This window comes from Heloderma suspectum, chromosome 7 (genome assembly GCF_057233095.1).
Source record: "Heloderma suspectum isolate Gila_16-S chromosome 7, 16-S_ref, whole genome shotgun sequence".
In the NCBI taxonomy this organism is placed as follows: domain Eukaryota; kingdom Metazoa; phylum Chordata; class Lepidosauria; order Squamata; family Helodermatidae; genus Heloderma; species Heloderma suspectum.
Genome location: NC_139464.1, coordinates 87,789,010 through 87,811,310, shown reverse-complemented (window position 1 = coordinate 87,811,310; position 22,301 = coordinate 87,789,010). Strand labels below are relative to the sequence as shown.

General features: G+C 44.8%; 1 protein-coding gene across 1 annotated transcript in view; it reads right to left on the bottom strand.

The window, feature by feature from the left end:
- The window catches only part of PTPRZ1 (protein tyrosine phosphatase receptor type Z1), a 187,639-nt gene extending 171,191 nt beyond the window's left edge, over positions 1 to 16,448 (bottom strand). Inside the window, exon 1 of the mRNA XM_084810855.1 lies at positions 15,977 to 16,448. Coding sequence (XP_084666981.1) covers positions 15,977 to 16,037 — 61 coding nt within the window. The 5' untranslated portion in view covers positions 16,038 to 16,448. The remainder of the gene's footprint in view (positions 1 to 15,976) is intronic.
- Between the last annotated feature and the right edge of the window lie 5,853 nt (positions 16,449 to 22,301).

Here is a 22,301-nt window from a genome sequence, read left to right as displayed (position 1 = left end):
CTTCATGTAGGTATCTGTATTCCATTGTTGGAGGAAGAGAAAGCTGCCTTAGCAAGTGCCTATATCTCTGAGCTCCACGAACAGCCCTGGCCTAGGTCAAGGGAATGCGCAGTACTGGTGTAGTATCCAACAATAGTTTTATATCTGTTGAAAAGAAGTAGAATGTGGGGTTTCATCCCACATCTGAAAAGAAGTGGGATGACATCCGACATTATCTTCAAGCACTGTAATAGACCAAAAATTGCTCTAACAAATTAATCCCTCTAGCTATTGTAAACATTTGACTATTTCTAGGATATTAGTGAATTTGTCCACACATTCCCAGTGGAAAGTAAAGGATACATTTATGTAAGTATCTTTCCTACATAACCACATTTCCTCTGGGGCTTGTCTTGGAGATGACACCATGACTCAGAGAAACCTCTAGCAGATCGTGCACTGCTGTCACCTTGCCACAAAGGGGAAAAAAAGGAGCTTCCCACATGTAGATAATAAACAACAGGGCTGGCCTTAGGAGTCGCACGCTGGGCAGTCGCCCAGGTCATCAAGCTGAGCTGAGGGGGGCACCAAGCTCAGCTTAGTGGTTGTGTTTTTTAATGTACTGTCTGCAGTCATCTAGGGTGGCAAAAAGCAAGTGTCTGTAACTTTTCTTTCAAGGTCCTACAGGTTGTTTGGATACTAACCACAAAAATGATCTCCCTTCAATCAGCTTTAAGGTATGCTTCTTTTTCTATTTCCACTTTGATGTCATTTGCGCTGGGTAAAAATCAGTGGAACACAGCTTTACTCTGAGGCGACATTACTGAGCACTTAGCACTTCAAATACTGTAAACATTATAAAAACTATATAAAAAAATAATAAAATAAAGCTAGAAGCTGTAAGAGCTCAGCTGGATACCTTTTTATTTATGTTTCTTTATTATTTTTAAAGATAAAAATAAAGGATATCCTAAAATAAAGAACGCTTACCAAAAGATAGGAACAGCTACAAAACGAAAATATATAATAAGTAAAACCTGTGATCGTTCTGCTATGTTGCACACTGCACTGCCACTGCTCAGAATGTGGCTTTTTAAACTTTGGCTTGCGCAAATTGTAGCACAGTGGCTGAGAGATCCAGGTTTTGAGCTATGTCGTTCTCCGTGGACATTACACCTGCACCAGGCCCCATAAATCCTCTGGTTGGCCCTGCCAAACTGACTACAAGTGGGATGTGAGGCAAACAAAGGCATTCCTCTCCCAGGGTGCTATTTATCTTAGGGCCAGCCCTGATAAAGAATACTGGCTCATGGTAAGAACATAAGAAGAGCCATGCTGGATCAGACCAAGGGTCCATTTAGTCCAGCATTCTGTTCACACAGTGGCCAACCAGCTGTCGACCAAGAACCCACAAGCAGGGCATGAGCGGAACAGCACCCTCTCACCCATGTTCCCATGAACTGGTGTACATAGGCTTACTGCCTCTGGTACTGGAGGTAGCACATAGCCATCAAGACTAGTAGCTACTGATAGCCTTTTCTTCCAGGAATTTGTCTAACTCCCTTTTAAAGCCATCCAAACTGGTGGCCATCACTACTTCCTGTGGTAGCAAATTCCATAGTTTAACTATGCACTGTGTGAAGAAGTACTTCCTCTTATCTGTCCTGAATCTCCCACCAATCAGCTTCATAGGATGACCACGGGTTCTAGTATTGTGGGAGAAGGAGAAAAATGTCAGCCTATCCACATTCCACACACTATGCACCATGCATGTACACCTCTATCAAGTCTCCCCTTACCATTCTTTTTTCCAAGCTAAACAAGTATAGAACATTTATCTGCCAAATTCATACAATACAAACCCCACAGCTCACAGTATGATCCAGAAAAGGCACAGAAGTGCTGAAAACTAAATAGTAGCACCCTCAAGTCTTTTTGTACAGACCTACTGGTCATGAATAGAGAAAAAGAATAATACCTAAACTAAACTTATTTGTATGAATACTTGAATGAATGCTATTGAATCTATTTTGTATTCAAATGCCTGTATTGCTGACAATTGAAGTTTGCTTTCTTGCTCTAACCAACTGATGCTAGAGACTTTAAATCATCACAGAAAATGGTATTGTAAAAATAACCAGACATTTTATATGGGAACTTGCTGCAGTCCTGTCTTAGCACTAAAGTGTGGATACAGGGGGAAATGACCTGAAAAAAAGAAGAGTGGTAGTGCGACAGAATGTCCACCAACATTCACATCTGCTTGGCATGTGGATTGCACCTCCACATTGGCACTGTGGTTTCTCCACATAGGTTTTGCAGGCAGGTGGAAGACTATCATCTGCTTAGGATTCATATAGTGTAGGGATAAGAGATGCACAGTATAGAGGTGCATTTAAAACTTGAAGGAAAATGGCCATACAGACCTGCACTAGGAGGCACAAAGCTTATGAAAACAGCATAATGTTTGACTGACCATCATCACCAACAGGACAGATTTATATATTAGAAGAAAACTCTTAGAGCCCCCCAAGTAAAATTGATTAGCTCACCTGTCTGCAGACATGGAACAACCAAGTGGTTCAAAATTGGGAAAGGAGTACGACAAGGCTGCATATGGTCACCCTGCTTATTTAACTTATATGCAGAGTACATCATGAGAAATGCCGGGTTGGATGAATCACAGGTCGGAATTAAGATTGCCGGGAGAATTATCAACAACCTCCGATATGCAGACGATACCACCCTAATGGCAGAAAGTGAAGAGGATCTAAAGAGCCTCTTGTTGAGGGTGAAAGAGGAGAGTGCAAAAGCTGGTTTGAAACTCAACATTAAAAAAACGAAGATCATGGCATCTGGCCCCATCACTTCCTGGCATATAGAAGGGGAAGAAATGGAAGCAGTGACAGATTTTACTTTCTTGGGCTCCAAGATCACCGCAGACGGTGACTGTAGCCATGAAATTAAAAGACGCTTGCTCCTTGGGAGGAAAGCTATGGAAAACCTAGACAGCATAGTAAGAAGCAGAGAGACATCACCTTGCCGACAAAGGTCCGTCTAATCAAAGCTATGGTTTTCCCAGTAGTAATGTATGGCTGTGAGAGCTGGACTATAAGGCAGGCTGAGCATCGAAGAATTGATGCTTTCGAACTGTGGTGCTGGAGAAGACTCTTACGAGTCCCCTGGACTGCAAGGAGGTCAAATCAGTCAATCGTAAAGGAAATCAACCCTGAGTGCTCATTGGAAGGACAGATACTGAAGCTGAAGCTCAAATATTTTGGCCACCTATTGCGAAGAGAAAACTCTCTGGAAAAGACCCTGATGCTGGGAAAGACTGAAGGCAAAAGGAGAAGGGGACGACAGAGGATGAGATGGCTAGGTAGCATCACCGATGCAATGAATATGAACTTGAGCACACTCCGGGAGAGAGTGCAGGACAGGAAGGCCTGGCGTGCTATGGTCCATGGGGTCACGAAGAGTTGGACATGACTGAACGACTGAACAACAACAGCTCAAGTGAAAAGTTTGGAAAACTATGAGAGCAAATAACTAACTGTAGGGCCACGGTGGCTTAGTGGTTAAGACACTGAACTGCAGACTGGAAGATCGTCAGGTCAGCAGTTCGAGACCCGAGTGCCGCGTGACGGAGTGAGCTCCCATCTTCAGTCCCAGCTTCTGCCAACTTAGCAGTTCAAAAGCAAGAAATTGCAAGTAGATAAATAGGTACCGCCTCGGCAGGAAAGGTAACAGCGTTCCGTGCACCTCGGTGTTCAGTCATGCCGGCCACATGACCACGGAAGCGTCTTTGGACAGCGCTGGCTTAGAAACGGGGATGAGCACCGCACCCTAGAGTCAGACACGACTGGTTGGGGACACCTTAGGGCTGAGTTAAACCAAAAAGTGGATCAGACAGCAACTAGTGTAGCATGGACACATTGAGAATGGCTTAGCGCTGTGCTTCCTGGAAGGGAAACAGGGAAGAAGAACTAGTACTTGCTTCTCCTAGCAAATGCCTGAATTCCCCTAGGGAAGCCTGCCTGCCTGATGCCTTCCTTCCATTGATATTCAAAATGTGCTTTCAGGCTTTTTAATTTAGTGTTCTAGAGGTTCACTGGTTAGTCTGCACTAGATAATGTTCCTCTTAAGACTTAATGGCTTAAAAAAGAAAGCATTCCTATTAAATTCAAATTAAGACTTTTCACTGACTGCTGGGATACTGAAATTAGCTGATACAGCATGCAAAGCAACAGAAAGCCAGTCACATTAAAGAAAACTCCTAATGATTTGCCAAGAAAATTTACATATGCTAATAGCTGTGTGTAAAATTCTATCGGTGTGTGCACAGAAACAGGTCTTTTATTCATTAAGATACATCTGCATCTATTTATTTATATACAACATTCAGTACACATTGCATTTAAAAGAAACTAGAAGTGCATATTGATACAATTACAAAAACCAAATTGTCCCACTTTTCAAAAGCTTTATAGATGCTTTCATCTCTCTCCATTCCTTAATGTATTAGAAGAGATAGAATTATTACTTAGCTGTATCAATTTTTCAGACCCATCTGACATCATTTAAACAGAAGTGCTTGGATTTAAGTCAATTTTGTTCCACTGATGTCCTTAGAACAGAGTTGACTTAACTGCTTCTTGGATTAACGCCTTTGTCTATACAGATTTCATCTTCCTGGTCAGGTCTCCTCTCCAACAGTATGCAAGTTTTGTACATCCGTCTGTACCATGGGTTGAGAACCCAAGCCTGGTTTTTGATTCTGTTAGTGTCCTGACCACCTCATTGCTTAACAGTCTCCCTACCTGAGCAGATGGAGGTGGTCTCAAGTGCAGTGCTGAAGACCCCACGGCTGATGGTCTTGGGGACTAACGTTCATACCAAGATCACCTTGTCTGAAGCAGTCTGGGTCTGTTTCAAATAATAACAGGCCTGATGCATGTGGCAGGACATACTTTAGACTAGTTTTCTATACTGGAATAGGGAATACTGTTCTGCGGGGGGTGGGAGTGGAAGAGGCAGTGAGGAGGTCACCTGTAAGCTCCACAGGTGGTTGCCAGTTTTTTTGGTCTGAGTCCAGGGGTTGATGGATCCAGATGGTTTTCTGAGGTCATATGGAGATTTTCTGCAGATGTAGCTGGCAGTCCTGCTAAGGCTTTGGTCTCTGTTTGGAATGAGGTGATGACTTAGGCCATCAATACAAATTGATCCCAAACTCCCTTGACATAATTGTAGACCCATGTCATCTCCTTGGAATTCTATGAGTAAATGCATGGGTCAATTAGAGCACAAATGGCAGAAGACTCCTACCAAACACAATCAAAAACAGGTGAGAAAACATCTTTGGACTTAATTTGTAGCAGTGATGGCAGCCACAAAGAAATCTAACTTTACCACCATTTTGTTTGTACAATGTCATCAACTGGTGATTTTTTGAGTGGTGAAGGGTCTGTTTAGTGAAGACTCTGAGGTATTCAAACTGGAACCCTCAAAGGCTTGCTGTGACCAGTTTGCTATATATTTTGCAGAAAAAGTCTCTCACATCTGGGCTGACTTAGAGGTCATAATACTGAAAGACAGAGATGGATGCATGCAGCTAGTCATGGATACTTCTCAGCTTGTGCAACCTGAAGACACAAACTACTTGAGGTTTGATGCCACCCTGTGAGAAGGCATGGTCCCTGCTATCCTAAAGGAGAAATGAAGTCTGGATACAACTATCTGGGACCATTACTACAGTTTCTAACTTTCCATTCTTAGGCAACCTAGTGGGGCATGTAGTGGCCTCCTAACTCCAGATGGTTTTGGAGGTTACTGATTATTTAGATCCATTCAAATCCATTTTCCAGCCTGAGAATGGGATAGAAACAGCCTTGGTAACCTGCTAGATGAATTATGCCAAGGAATGGATAGGGGGACTGCAACTCTATTAGTTCTCCTAGACCTCTCAGTGGCTTGGCTGCCAGGGCCAGCTGAGCTCAGGAGTCATGGCGGTTCCAATACTTCCTGGAGGATTGGTTTCAGAGGGTAGTACTGGGAGACTTCTGCTCGAGCATTGGCTCCTGGAATGCCCAGGGCTGTATTCTCCCCCATGCTTCATAGCATCTACATGAAGCTGCTTTGAGAAGTCATCCAAGGGTTTGGGCTGCAGTGTCATCATCATCATTATTCTATGCCGCCCAATAGCCAGAGCTCTCTGGGCAGTTTACAAAGATTAAAAAGGTTAAAAATACAATACACAGAGATTAAAAACCATTTTCATAAAAAAAAAAAAATGAACAGACAATATACACAAAAGAAACATATCTAAAACAACTTCAAACAATCTCAGACGCAAACAACTATAACCATAAGACATTCCAGGATCGATTAAAACTTATCATATGCAGCCGAAAGCCTGGGAGAAGAGAAAGGTCTTAACCTGGCGCCAAAAATATAACAATGTTGGTGCCAGGCAGGCCTCGTCAGGGAGATCATTCCATAATTTGGGATCCACCACCAAAAAGGCCCTCTCCCTTGTCACTGTCTCCCAAGCTTCCCTTGGTGTAGGCAGCCGGAGGAGGGCCTTAGATGCTGAGCGTAGTGTATGGGTAGGTCTGTGGCAGGAGAGGCACTCCATCAGGTATTGTGGTCCCAAGCCGTGTAAGGCTTTATAGGTTAAAACCAGCACCATACAGGCAGCCAGTGCAAACGGGCCAGAGTTGGACTGATATATTCGGACCTTCTGGTCCCCCTTATCTTTCTGGCTGCCACATTTTGCACAAGCTGCAGTTTCTGAACCATCTTCAAAGGCAGCCCCACATAGACTGCATTACAGTAATCTAACTTGCAGATTACCAGAGCATAGACAACTGAAGCCAGGTTATCCCTGTCCAGATAGGGGCGTAGCTGGGCCACCAACCGAAGTTGGTAGAAGGCACTCCGTGCCACTGAGGCCACCTGAGCCTCAAGTGACAAAGATGGCTCAAGGAGAACCCCCAAGCTATAAACCTGCTCCTTCAGGGAGAGTGCAACCCATCCAGAACAGGTTGAGCACCCTCCATCCGGGCAGACGAACCACCCACCAACAGCATCTCAGTCTTGTCTGGATTGAGTTTCAGTTTATTAGTCCTCATCCAGTCCATTGTCAACAGCCAGGCACCGATTTAGCACATCCACAGCCTCACCTGAAGAAGATGAAAAGGACAAATAGAGCTGCGAGTCATCAGTATACTGATGACAATGCACCCCAAAACTCCAGATGACCACACTCAATGGTTTCATGTAATGTTAAATAGCATGGGGGAACAGGACTGACCCCTGTGGAACCCCATAATGGAGAATCCACGGGGCCAAGCAATATTCCCCAAGCACCACTTTCTGGAGCCAACCATTCAAGTAGGAGTGAAACCACTGCAATGCAGTGCCTCCCACTCCCAGCTCAGACAATCATCCCAGAAGGATACCATGGTTAATGGTACCGAAAGCTGCCAAGAGATCAAGGAGAATCAACAAGGTCACACTCCCCTTGTCTCTCTTCCAACATAGGTCATCGTACAGGGCGACCAAGGCTGTTTCTGTGCCAAAACCTGGCCTGAACCCCACTAAAATGGATCTAGATAATTGGTCTTACCAAGAGTGTCTGGAGCTGGTTGGCAACCACCCACTCAAGAACCTTGCCCAGGGAAGGCACATTTGCCACTGGCCTAGAATTACTAAGATTTTCCAGGTTCAGGGAGAGTTTCTTTAGGAGTGGTCCCACTACTACCTTTTTGAGGTGGCCTGGGACCACTCCCTCTTGCAAGGAGGCATTAGTCACCTCCCTAGCCCAGCCAGCTATTCCTTCCCTGCCAGTTTTTAACAGCCAAGTACCAACTGGAACTCACCCAGGAGAACAGGACAAGGCTGTGCTCTGGATACCTCACCAGATTCACCTGCTATAACACTGGAGTCTAAGTCCCGGTGGATGCAAGAGAACTTATCCTGGAAGTGCCTAGCAAATGCATTACAGTGGGCCTCAGAGGGATCTACAGTGTCCTTACGGCCAGCATGTGATAGCCCACAGATGACTCTGAACAGCTTTGTTGGGCTGCAGATAGAAGATTCAATAGAGGCAGCAAGATGATGTTTTTTTTGCCGCCCTCACTGCCCCTGAGTATACTTTACCATAGGCACATACCAGCATTTGATTGCATCCACTAGGAGTTCTCCATCCATACTCAAGCTGTCTCCTATTTTGTTTCATCACTCTCAGCTCTGGGGTATACCACGGAGCAGTTCAAGCTCTACTCAGGAGAGGGTGGTCAGGAGCAAGCATGTCAACCGCCCGGGTCATTTCTGCATTCCACAGATCAACCAGGGTTTCAACAGGAGAGCCTGCCATATCAGCCGGAAACCGCCCCAGTCCTCTGGAAACCATCCGGATCCATTCACCTCCAGGGGCTGACCATTTTAATAGGCCCCCAGCCTTGCAGAGAGGAAAAGCTGCTGTAATTCTAAACCTCATCAGGTAGTGATTTGACCATGACAAGGGGACTGATGCAGTGTCCTCCACCTTCATACCACCATCTCCATGTCCAGTTGAAAAAACCAAGTCTAGAGTATGCCCCACTACATGCGTTGGGCCAAGGAGAAGCCACACAGAGAAGCCACAAGAACCAGTCAACCCAGTGTTAGGGGGGGTGACCATTGCATCACCCCTGAAGCGGCTCCCCCAAAGGGGTGCCCCAGCCTTTGGTGTCGCTGCCGCTGGGGCGCTGCTGCCTCCACGTCACAGCTGGGCAGATAAGAGTCTTCCCAGGGAACTTGGGCCCAGCCAGCTCAAATCAGCTGTAATTAACCTCGGGGGAGTTTTTTCTTTCCCTCTTCAGTTCCAGCCAGGGCGGTGGCTTCTCACTGGCAGCAACACAGTCTCAAGTAGGCCAATAAGATGGCTCAGGAAAATGCATCCCCTGGTTCTGGCTGTTCTTCTACTGAATCTGAGCTGCTAACTATCTTCCTGCACTCAGAATCAATCCTGACACCATGCTGCTCTTTCGAGCGCAGAGCCAATCCACACTGCCTACGAGGCAGTGTGGGAGGGGGTGGAGGTCGGATCTCAGGGAACCGACCTATCTTATGGCCATCTAGCTACTGACTAGCAGCCATAGGATTGCGCCCTAAAGGTGTTAATTGAATTAGCAGTCTCAAGCTGTTTGTAATACTACTTTGTGAATGGTCACTGTCCTTACTAAACATTTAAGCTTTAATGTAATTGTCACAGTCTGTATTTTTTGCATTTTATTTCCCTCTAACCTTTTTTTTCCCCGACAGCTATGTGTACCTGCCAACTCAGGATAATACATGCATGTGATGAAATTGACTGTAGTCTATGAAAGCTTATGCCATAATAAATCTGCTAGTCTATAAAGCGCCACAAGATTGTATGGGTTTTTTGTTTGTTTTTGTGCTCATTTAAATGGGTATCGCTCTGGAAATTAATCCCAGTTCTACAGTGCTTAGCCTCCGTCCATTTTTTCTGCTGCATTATCAAATGTGCATGAGCTTGATGCACTGACATTGAATATGGTTATTTGAACAGTAATGCCAACTCATCTTGTTGCACAACATATCATTTTATGTTGGGTTCAAAGCTGGCACAATTCCACAGGTTGTAACATTATACTAGTGCAATAGTCACTGCACCCCATCCTGACTACTTCTAAGCCAGCTTGATAAACCACAGTATCACACCCTGCCTAAGATTGTGCTCTCATTCTAGAAAGCATTTTAAATTTCAGAGACATTGTTGTGAAAAACATCAGACCGGCGTTGACCATTGCTGGTGTACTTTTTAAATAGTGGACTTCAAAGCAACTTCTAAAAAAAGTGGGGCTGCAATCCTATTAATCCTTATCTTGGAGCAAGCCCCATTTAATTCAACAGACATGCATAAGATAATGTGGTGAGATTTCTCAGTATGGTTTTCCTTTAAATTGTTACAGGTATTGTATATGGATAAAAAGAAAAATGCCCCTGAAATAAGGTGTCTCTGACAACAGTTCAGCTTCTTGAAGAGTTAGGGTGCTTCCAGATGAGTCTTTTATTGGAAAATCAACCACTCACAAAATTTTATGGGGGGTCCAGACAACATCCACTTCCATTTGTATCCCTTTCATATTTTCCCACTGCTTCTTTAGTCTTTTTTCTCACCACAAAAAAAATTAGCTAAGAAGGGAAAAGATGGAATACTGCCCTTTGGCTGATAGTGCTAGGATCCATCCATCTGGAAGCACCCCAGAGTAGCGTGTAGTGATGAAAAGAATGATCTGTGAGCCAGAAAGCTCCCTGTTTAAACTCCACTCCACCATGAAATCAGTGGGCAACCTTAGGCAAGCTGTGCTACGGCCCTCTATTTGTAATATGGAGATAACAACACTGTCTGACTTTATAGAGTGAGTATCACTGATATAATGTATTTGAACTGCGCTGAGCACTTAGGAAAAGTGCTATATGAATATTATTATGTTAATACTGCCACTACCAGATCTATGAAAAATGATGCCAGTGCTCATTTACTCCTCCTAGTAAGCCACTCCTTATGTTACTGCTGTGATATGGAATACTGCCCGCTTGGGGAAATTCATAGCAAGTAGACTGTTCCTTATCAGGTTTAGGACTGGGTGTAAATCAGTTTAAGTCCAACTATGGTGTCCTAATTTATGCTCTTAGCTTAAGTCTGATTACTTCACAATTTCTGGAAATGTTTACATGAGAATAATATTGACAAAACAACCTGGATGTGCATAACTCAGATGTTACTTCCTTTCACTGCCTTGTGTATACAAGAAGTTGTTTCCTATAGATTTTACATGATACAATCTTAATCTACACACATTAAATTAACACTAGTAAGGAATAACAATGATAGAAACAACTGCATAAAAATTTAGCAAATAATTAGGGCACAATCCTATGGCCGCTAGTCAGTGGCTAGACGGCCATAGAATAGGTCACTTTCCCAGAACAGACCTCAGAGCCCATGCTCCGAGGTTGGCTCCCTGAGAACTGACCTCCACCCCCTCCCACGCCACCTCATAGGCAGCGTGGAATGGCCCTGTGGTCCGTGCTTGGAAGAGTAGCACAGAGCCACACAAATGGGGCATTCCTAGGAGCGTGCCAGGGCGGGGAAGTAAAAAATGCTGGTAGGACACATTCTATGTGTCGTCCGGCAGTCACTTCCCTTGCTCCGCCTTCCCGCAGCTAGACAGCTGAAATAGGCTGCCTAGCCACAAAAGTCGGGCAGGGGGAGCAAGGAGGAGATCAGCTCCCCACCACTCCTCCCACCCTGCACCGGATAGGCGGTCAGCCCTGGGCTTGGACCGTCGATCCAGATAGGATTGCTCTTTCCTGCAGCCACAGAACAAAAATGAAAAAAAGTTCTTGGTTAGCTGCCCTTAGAATTTAATTTTTTTTGCAATGGGAGAGAGGAGTGTACTCTGATTCCCATATGATGCCTGATAGAAAGAAATGCTATATCCGAAACTTAAGAAGTGCTTAGTGAGCAATTCAAATGCATTACTCGGGAGTAATCTCATTAGCCTCTGAGTTATTCTCTGAAGGCGATTTGGTAACCCACCCTTTCAGTCTTCTTATTCACATTTTCTCTACAGCAAGTTCATTTGAATCTGTAATTTGTACCAAAGAGGTGGGGGTGGGGAGAGTACATTTCCCCAAACATACTTCAGAAAATTTTAGAGATAAAAATATTGCATACAGTGGCTGTTCCTTTTGAAGAATACCCTGTACTGTGATTTTCAGTTTGCTTTAAGCTTTGAAGACCTTACAAATGTAGAGATTTATGTTTTCCTGTGCAGAACCCTCTGATATAAGAGTAACTTGTTTTAATGAGAATAAGATTTTTTAAGCATAGTGACTTCACTAGCCAAAGGATGTGTCATTCTTGGAAGGCTCACAAATTCTGCATGAAGTTGTAAGAACAAGGCACTCGGCTGTGATACTGGAGTTCCGGAACCAACTCAGACTTCCAGTGCTCCTTGAAGGAAAACACTGTTTCAAGGGGAATTGAAATTGTCAGCAAAAGAGCTAAACCTTCTCACCCTTAAATTCCTAATTAGAGCAGCCACAGTGGGAACTGACCATTTAAATGACAAGTACAAGAAAGAAGGAAAGCAAGACTTGCTAAGATGACAGTACTCAAACTAATTACTTCCCAGTAATCCCACAGTCTCCAGTGGAGCTACGTCAGATACAGACAATGCAGGGACACCAAAGTACTATTTAAGTCCTTTTTAGTCCTACTGCAGTATATGTGCCTAAACAGGCTGAAAACCAATACTTTTGCACAAGTGGATTGTGCTGTAAGCAATTCCAGCATTTTGGAGAAGGCTGAGAAGGGAAACAACAGGATATGCATCTTCATTGTTGCTTTTTAAATGGTTTCTATAATACAACATATGTATCCAAAATATGCTAAAAATGGAAAATGAGACTCCATTTCCTTCCTTATACCTTGTGCCTGCACACTATTTACACTGTTATGCATTTATCTTCTCAACCATCTTACAACTTTAGGCAACATTTCAGGAACATTGTATGGAATCCAGCCTCAAAATTATTTGTAGGTAGAACCTATCATGACATTTATGTCATTCCTGACCTTTTGTTCACCCTCTGATTGAATCTGCACTTCATTGTCATTGCTCATGATTCATTAAATGGTCACAATACAGAGAAATAAACACAGAAACATACAAAAAGAGTGTTAAGCACAAACAGAAATTACTGCTGGTCATGAATGTGCAACCAGGCAATCCTTTCTAGAGATATAAGATTGGGGAGAGGGAGAAAATCAGTGAGGGTGCCAAACACTCACACATCTCTTTAGACTCAAGATATGATTAAGGAAATTCCAAGGGGAGGAGAATACCACATAAAGGGCGCAATCCTATCAGGGTAGGTGGCCGCCTCCGAACTTGGAGGCGACCACCTATCCAATGCACGGCAGGAGAAGTGTGGAGGAGATCGTCCCCTCCGCACTTCAGCCACCCTGCATTACAGCTAGACAGCCGATTTTGACTGTCTAGCCATGGGACCTCAGAGCGTGGGAAGCAGCAGCTGTATGACAGTACGATGTGTCGTACCAGCATTGCCGACTTCCCTGGCCTGACACACCCCCAGGAACGCCCCATTTTTGCTGCTCTGTGTCTGAGCACAAAGTGCGGAGTCATTCAGTGCTGCCTACGAGGCGGTGCAGGAGAGGTTGGAGGTTGGTTCTCAGGGAACCGATCTCGGAGCGTGGGCTCCAAGGTCGGTTCCTGGAAACCGACCTATCCTATAACCATCTAGCCACTGACTAGCGACCACAGGATTGCTCCCAAAATGTGTTATAAACAAAGCAAATAACACCATATCCAAAGACAGTAAGTAAAACTACAGCAATGCAACATGAACTAATCTACAGATTTTTATCAGATTTTGCATATATTCCCTCATGACAAGTGTTGATCATCATCATGATAAAGACTGTGGATGCTATGTACGCCTCCAGGTGTACAAAGATGAAGATTTCCTCAACGTTTTGGAACTAGATCTGATAACAGAATACAAAACCAAATGTTATCCAAAAGGTGAATATTGCATAGCAAACAGCAACAGATAATAAGCGTCTTAGGCTATGGCAGGATAAAGACACCTTCAAATGAACTCTGATAATTGGTAGTCTACTAATTAGAAAAGTGTATTCATACATGGGAACAATTACATAATTCAGCATGCATGGCAGTCTGGATCAACAGGATGAACAAGAAAATACCACTGAGACCAAAAAATCCATCACCTTTTATGGTCCTTTCAGATTATATTTGAAAATGAGGATGTGCCATTCAGGGGGATACAAGTAGGTAACAGCTGATGTTACACCTGATGTATGAATGAAACATTTGTTCTTATCAGTGTCACACCCTTTCAAATCCCCAAGTAATTCAATGCATTCACATATTACAAGTTAGCGTTTTCTTTCCAAAGATAGGCTTTGAAAATCTTCAGTACATAAATATTTACTTGACTGTAGAAAACTCAGGTTTTATGCCTTTTAAATAAGAGTTTATAATATATCCACAGAAAAAGACGACAAAACTTTTTTTAAATCCTCAAGAAATGTCCCCATAAAAGCAAGTAATATAATTACATTTTTTCCATTACCTGGAACCATTTCAGCAGCCATGGAAATGTAACATTATGAGGAAATAAATAAAGTTTGGCTACCACTGAGTTTGCCAACTGACTTCAGTTGGAGGATTTCTGCCACCGGTATATTTTAACAAACATTTATTTCTGGTCTGGATGAGCCTACTAATTTCTATAAAAATGATCACATTAACTGATAATAATCAAGCCAAAAAGAACTTAAATGCCATTACAATTGCTCATGTCATTCCAATGTGTAACCTCTGTTGAACTAGTCATGTATATTTACAAATGAAGCCCTTCTAGAAGTCTTCCCAAATGGGAACTGAAGTCACTTTTGTGAGTGCCATAAATCATACATTTATTATAATGAAATTTCTTGTATAGCTGAAGTATGACACTGTTCCTCATGGTTTACAAAGGTCTACATGTAGCAAAAGCAGCACCACCTATTGGATAGAAAAATATAGGTTAATATCTACTTTATCTGCTGTACAAATGGACTTGGATATAAATGACTGTAGCAAATCTTTACTTTCACTCACAGTGCAGGAAACAGTATGTCCCCCTCTGGCAGATGCTAGTAATGTATATGTTATATACAAATAAGAATCCAATGTTTTGTTTTTACAAATAATTAGTATTTATCAGGCAATCTGATTGATTGACACAACACTGTCAATTGAATTTTGGTTCCTATTATAAACTACTCATAAACTACCCAGGAGGAGCAGGCACTCTGACTACATGAATGTGAATGCATTCAAAATTAATTTGATTATGTAAGTTGCACTGTCCCCAAAAAATCAGTATCTAATAAGTATATCCTAAGAGTTAATGGATTAATTATAAGTTGTTTTGCTCTTATATGTTTGACACAATTAATCTGAGGAATTCCACACACACCCTGCTCCCCTGCTTTTTCTACATACCAGTCTGACATCCCATCCTAACCACACTGGAGACAAGTGGTGTTCATTTCAATGGAAAGAGCTTTCAGGTAAGTGGCTTTGGGTAGCACCCAACCCTAACTGCCTGAACATGCAGTACAATCTAACACCCAGCATGTTGTAGATGCAGGTTGATGCCTGTTGTTAACACTCTGTTGGACTGTAGGCAATTTCTCATTCTCTCACAATCTCTCTCTCTCATCATGTGTTCAGATGCTTGCATTAATGCTTCATCCTGTCTGGCTGGGGAGAGAACAGCAGGGCTGAAATAGTACGCTCCCCGCCCCCTTGCCTTCTCATATAGGGCTTGTTCCTTGCTGGCTTCCTTGGCTCATAGCAATGCAACTGAATTAGGCTTCCACTACCTTATGGCCAAAGAGGGGAGAATGAGTGCGTGGCGCTTTTCCAAATCCATGTGTCTGCTGGCAGTGTGGAAGATAACAGATACACCCCCTACACCTTGATCATAAGGAGCAGGAGGAAAACTAGGGGCAGACTTGCCAGGTCTCCCTAATTTCAAGGACTGCTCCTTATTTTAAAGACGTTCGCCTCATACCAGAACATCACAGCCCCTCAGAAAGGAACAGGTGCCTCTTTTCTGGCCATTTCCACATGCCCGAATGGCTTGCCCTTCATTCCAGGCACCACCACATCTCAGAAGCGTTGCTTATTTCTTAAGTTTTGTTCTAGAGACCAAAGCGTGGAACGGGGGGTGGGGAAGCGGAGGGAAATGGAAGAGAAGGGGGGAGCCATTCCTATCGTTGACGATGACAGCAGAAAAAAAAACACATTTCCGTAGTGTACGAGTAAGGCAAGGGAATGTGGGGAGGCAAAGTTGCTGAATCCAACGCCATACAAACACTCACCTATTCGACAGAGGAAGACGAGCGGGATGGAAGCCAACAGCAAATGCCGAAGGACGAGCATTTCCAAACCGTCTTGGGGTTTTTCCTCCCCACGCCTCGCAAACACGGTTCTGCCGTTTTCTCTATTCCCCAGGCGAGCCGCACGTCGTCTCACTGAGAAAACGTCTCCTCCAGGCTGCGGTTTGCAATGCTCCCGAATGAAGCGGGGGGAGAAAATAATTCCTTTAGCAGGAACCTGCAGAAGAGTCTTGCAGGAGCCGCTGACTTGAGAGGCGCATCTCTGAGAGGCTTTCCAGCCTCCTCAGACCAAATCCAAAGAGCCGCGGAGCTCGCGCCGTCTATGCGTGCGTGGCCGCGCGCGCGAACGTGTGGGAGAAGAACCGAAGAGGGCAGACGCGCGAGGGCTAAAAACCGCGCGCTCCTGCCGACAAGGAGCGCGCGCCTCAGCCTCGCTTTGGGCGCGAGCTCGGCTAAGGAGAAGCGGGGGGGGGGCTTAAAGATGGGGGCGGGGGAGCCGCGCGCAAGGCGGAAGAGTCAAGGGAGACGTAAATGAGCGTCTGAAATCATTGCAGCCAAAGCATCCTTCGCTCTTGTTCGGTGTTGCTGTTTAAGGTCCCCGCTGCACGTTTCACGCTCCCTGTCCCCTCAAGGAAGCGCGGGAGGAGGAAGAGAAGAGCCTCTCCGAGCTTTTCGGCCATTAAAAAGGAAGACGATGACTTCCTCCTCCCATAGATAGGTAGATATTAAAAGAGAGGGGCGGGGGAACCATGACAGTGATATGCTACTTATCCCCCCCCCTTCAGTAATATGCACCATTTGCAGGACAACGGAAGCCAGTTTGATAGTGCCCACTACCTCACAAGACTACCTCAATGGAAATACACTACCCCTTAGGACCATGAACAAAAAATGGTGGTGAGACGATTATCATCGGTAGTGATTTTCACTGAGGGGTTTTCCGTGTGTGTGTGTGTGGGGGGGGGGGGGATGTCTATTCTATTTTCCATCAGAATAGAAAATAGAGATGGTGAAATGGTCATTTGACCACTCCCCAAATCCCACCATGCTGATCCCAACTTTACCATTAGGCAAGATGAGGTGGCACAATTGGGGAAGGAAATGTAAAGGGCAGCAGAGTCCCGCCCCCCCCCCACTCTCTCACATGCACACACTCACTGTGTTTTAATAAAATGTGAAGCTGCCTTTCACCAGCATCCTCCTTTGGATGTGGGGAAAGTGTTTCCAAGATGGTGCAAGGTGTGTGCACGCGCAGAGGGTTGGTGAGGCCAACACTGGCTCTGCAAGTGCCACCGTGAGCAAACAGAATCCCCCCAGGATGCTTCTTTCCTCAGATTCCTGTCCCACTGAAAGCACAATCCAGACAAACTATGGGAAATGGAGGTGCTGTCAAAGGGTGCCTTCCTTGCTGGTCACATATGTGTGTTGCCCTTTGACTCATGTTAACAACAGTAAAGGCTATGTTAGCCTGTAGAGCTGGCTACACTCAGTAGCTGTGGGTCGTCCCTTCCTTTCCTGGAGCCAATCTACACATATGGTTTACTGCAGAAGGAAAGCACTTCAGGGTCATTCAGGACACGTGACATCGTGGCTACCCTGCTGCTTCCCCCTCTAAAATGTGCATTTTCTGAGAGTGATTTTAGCACGTATTTTACCTTAAATGTGCTCCTGTGCACTTCACCATTCACCTGAATTAAATTTTGCATTGTGGACATACCTAGGGGTGTGTCTGTCTGTACCTGGCTGTGCCTGGTTGGGAGAGAGGAGTTAGGAGGATAGCCCGCTAGGTCTACTCAGTTGTAAGGAGCAGAGGCGAAAAAGCGAGCCAAAGGGGTGCTGTAAGGAGCTGCCATTTAGAGGCTTGACTCATTCATAGAATGCAGCCCGTTTTCTTCCTTCTTAAAGGTGCAGTATCACAATTCTGATGTGTCAGGATAGCGGCTTGACTCACGCATAGAATGGAGCCTGTTTTCTCTATTCATAAAAGCGCAATTTTAATCTTTAATCTTTCACAATATCCCAAACGTGGATGAGAGGGGAGAGGTGTGGGTTCAACTACAGGGGCTTAATTCAGTGCTTCCAAATTTCCCTGAACAGGGGTGCATGGACGGGGGCAAGGAACAAGCCTCTTATTTGCTCAGCAGCATCTGCATGTTTGATGATATTCGGTGCAAGTGGTTGGAGCCCACCCACACCACCCCAAAGTAAGGAGGATTGATGTGCTGTGTGACCTGTGAAAGCACATTTTACGGTACTGTGTACTCTGCTTTTCTGGCTACATGTCTCCTTGATGGACCAAAGCCAATTTCATGAAAATCAGACCTGGCCCTGGACATGTTTACCAATTACCATACTTCTTGGTTGTACATTATAGCAAATGGGAGCATGGGAATCCATCATTAGGATGCTTCCTGAATAATCACAACCATTAGCAACCCCAGTATATTGTAGGGATGTCAGAGAATTTCTCCACCAATCTCGGGGAGGCCGAATGCCAGTGCATTCGGCCCCCCGAAATTGGTGGAGAAACGGTCTGCCCCCCCACCCGCCCCCCCGGGACGGGACTTACCTTGCTCGAATGTCCCTGGTGGCGGCGGCTCCGGCAGCGGTTCAGCACCGGTGGCGGTGGCCGGTCTTCCGACCGGCTGCCGCCGCCACCATTTCTAAGTAAAACAAACAAACGAACGAACATGATAGGCTACGTAAAGATTTACGTAGCCTATCATGACTGACTTTGAAAAAAGAAAAGAAAAAGCGCGTTTGCAAATGGCGGCGCCCATGGGCGCCGCCATTTGCATTCCTTATTTGGGTACGTGTAGTCTACGTAAACATTTACGTAGACTACGGCGAAAATAAGGGGAACGCAAATAGCGTTGCCTTTATTTTCGCCGTAGTCTATGTAAATGTTTACATAGACTACACATGCCAAAATAAGGAACACAAATGGTGGCACCCATGGGCGCCGCCATTTGCGTACGCGCTTTTTTTTTTTAAGTCAGCCGTGATAGGCTACATAAACATTTACGTAGCCTATCACGGCTGACTGCAGGGAAGCAAACGCATTTGCGTCCCGGCGGGAGACGAGGTTTCGCGGCCGGAAGGACGGGGCGCTTCCCCCCCGGCCAAAATTTCGGTGGGGAGGGACGGGGCGCCTCCCCCCCCCGGCCAGAATTTCGGGGGGAGGGACAGAGCGCCTCTCCTCCACCACGAAGCAAGCTTCAGGATCAGGTAAGTGACTTTCGTCCATCCCTAGTATATTGGGAATACGGATGGGCTCCTAGGCCAAAGGCTGTGGCTTGAGTTCTGGCACCACTCATTTTAGAAATGAAGCAGTGGAGTTAATTCTGCAAATTATCTCACACATGCGAATCCCAACAAGTTGGAGAAAGATGCACATTCTATTTTAGTCATCGTAACAGTCTAGGAACATTAACCTTTTATTTTTACATCATTTTAAGTACCTCACCTGTATATATCTACAGCTCGATTTACTGCTGTATATTTAGCAAACTTCACACAGCCAGATGGGAGCGAAGTGAGGACTTTTAGCTGTAATTCAAGGGGTTTGACAAAGGTGGGGCACCAACCATTCAGGAAGTACACCCAGTGGCATACACACACCCATCGTTGGTGGCTCATAAGTAATGGAATGAATGCTTGACAAGCAGCTGCATGGTCAGGTGTGGCCTGTTTCCTGGGTACCCCATGACCAATCAAGCAGATAAAAGGCCTGGAGGTGGTTCTGACTGTTACATTTGCATTTGGTAGCTGTTCACTGGAACTCCCAACATGAGGTCCAAAGAGGTGTCCATGAGAGTGAAGGAGGCCATCATTAGGTTGAGAAAACAAAGTAAACCTATCAGAGAGATAGCAAAAACAGTGGGAGTGACCAATATAGCAGTTTGGAACATCCTGAAAAAGAAGGAATTAACTGGCAAGCTCAGCAACAGCGAAAGGCCTGGCAGACCATGGAAGACAACTAAAGCGGATGACCGCAGAATTCTGCTCATGGTGAAGAGGAACCCTTTCACAACATCTACCCAGGTCAAGAACGCACTTGAGGACGTAGGCATGCCATTGTCAACATCTACAGTCAAGAGACAGCTTTATGAATGTAAATACAGAGGCTTCACAACAAGGTGCAAACCACCGGTAGCGCTCAAGAACAGACAGGCCAGATTAGCCTTTGCCAGCAAACACATAAAAAAGCCAGCCCAGTTCTAGAATAAGATTCTTTGGACTGAGGAAACCAAGATTAACTTGTACCAGAATGATGGGAAGAGAAAAGTATGGAGAAGGAAAGGAACAGCTCATGATCCAAAGCATACCACATCACCTGTCAAACATGGTGGAGGCAGTGTTATGGCACGGGCATGTATGGCTGCCAATGGAACCAGGTCACTGGTGTTTATTGATGACCTGACTGCTGATAAAAGCAGCAGGATGAATTCTGAAGTGTATAGGGTTATACGTTCTGCTCAGATTCAGCTGAATGCTGCCAAACTGATAGGACGCCGCCTCATATTGCAGATGGATAATGACCCAAAACATACAGCAAAAGCTACCCAAGAGTTTCTCAAGGCACAGAAGTAGGATGTTCTTCAATGGCCAAGTCCGTCACCTGATCTCAACCCAATAGAGCATGCTTTTCACTTACTGAAGACAAGACTGAAGGCAGAATGACCCACAAACAAGCAGCAGCTGAAGGCAGCTGCAGTAAAGGCCTGGCAAAGCATCTCGAGGGACGAAACTCAGCATTGGGTCATGTCCATGGGTTCCAGACTTCAGGCAGTCATTGACTGAAAAGGATTTTTGTCCAGGTATTAAAGGCGATCCTTAAGTTTGACATGATGTTGGTTTGTTCCATTACTTATGAGCCACCAACGATGGGTGTGTGTGTACGCCACTGGCTGTACGTCCTGAATGGCTAGTGCCCCACTTTCGTCAAACCCCTTGAATTACAGCTGAAAGTCCTGACTTCGCTCCCATCTGGGTGTGTTTCCTTTCAACTTCAATGTGGTGGTATACAGAGGCCAACTGCCAAAACAGTTATTCTTGTTCCAATATTTCTGGCCCTGACTGTAGCTGTGAGAAACATGGAAGAATTAAACCAGCATGAATGTACACCAGCTTGGTTCCAAAAAAAGTGAAAAATTTGTTAGATAACAATTGCCATGCCTGACCCAGAAAATAAGAAACACAACAAAAAAAGTAATATGTATTTTTTAAAGCAAATCTTGGATTGTAGAGAGGGCTGGTTGTGTTAATGTTATAGCACAATAACAACCAAGATTATTGTGATACCTTAAAACAGGGATCCCAATCTTTTTGAGCCATGGGCACATTTAGAATTTGGAGCGAGTACCATGGGCACTCTCACAAAATGGCTGCCATGGAGGGTGTAGTAGGTTTGTTGGTGGCAATAAAGTGGACTTCACAGAATTCCTATATGCTGTTGGTAGCCTAGAAACCTGTGTAGTTTGGCCTAGCCGGCAGCTTTATAATTAATTAGGAAGGCCTCTCAGACAGGCCGGTAATTTTACAGCTTTCACCTTGGAGCTGTTCTGGCCAGCTGATGATCTCATCCTGCTTGAGCAGAGATAGGTTTTGCTTCCTGTAGGAAAGAGCGCCCCTTCTCTTGAATGGGCACAGGTAGCCTGTCAGCTCCTGAATTAAGCTGAGAGAGACTTATAAAATCCAGCCTGCTGGCTTTGCTCTTTGGTCTCGGTCCAAGGGGGGAATACGTGTTCTACCTGCCTGGAGAAACTGTGGTCCTAGGAATGAGTTTTCATCTTTCTTGGGGACCCACATAGACACCCAGCTGTGACAGCTTCATTGGCTGATGAGAAGTGTGAGCTTGCTCTGCTTATTTTTCTTTCTGCATTTATTTTCTATTAATAAACTGTCATCCTTTTGCACAAGTGCCTTTGTTTCATCTTGGTAATCCCAAGGAATCTAATTTGATTGGGACCTGAGAGAATCAGGACTCCAGGTCAATACAGGGGGCTTGCCCATTCACAATGTGGCTGTCATGGTAGGCATGGCCAGTCACAAAACACCAATTTCTCAAAGGCAAACTGGTGAAGCTAAAAGAAAAGTAATATACCCAAGAATCTAAGTACAAGGCAGAGGTGTGGTCTAAGCTCCAAAACACATAATCATTCTTCTGAACCCACACTTTTCTGCTCCAGCACCCATTTCACAGAAGGCAAACTGATTAGGTTCAGAGACAATATGACCAAGAAACTGAGTACAAGGCAGTGGTAGAGTCTGAGCCCCAAATGCCAGATCACATATTTCTCCCCAC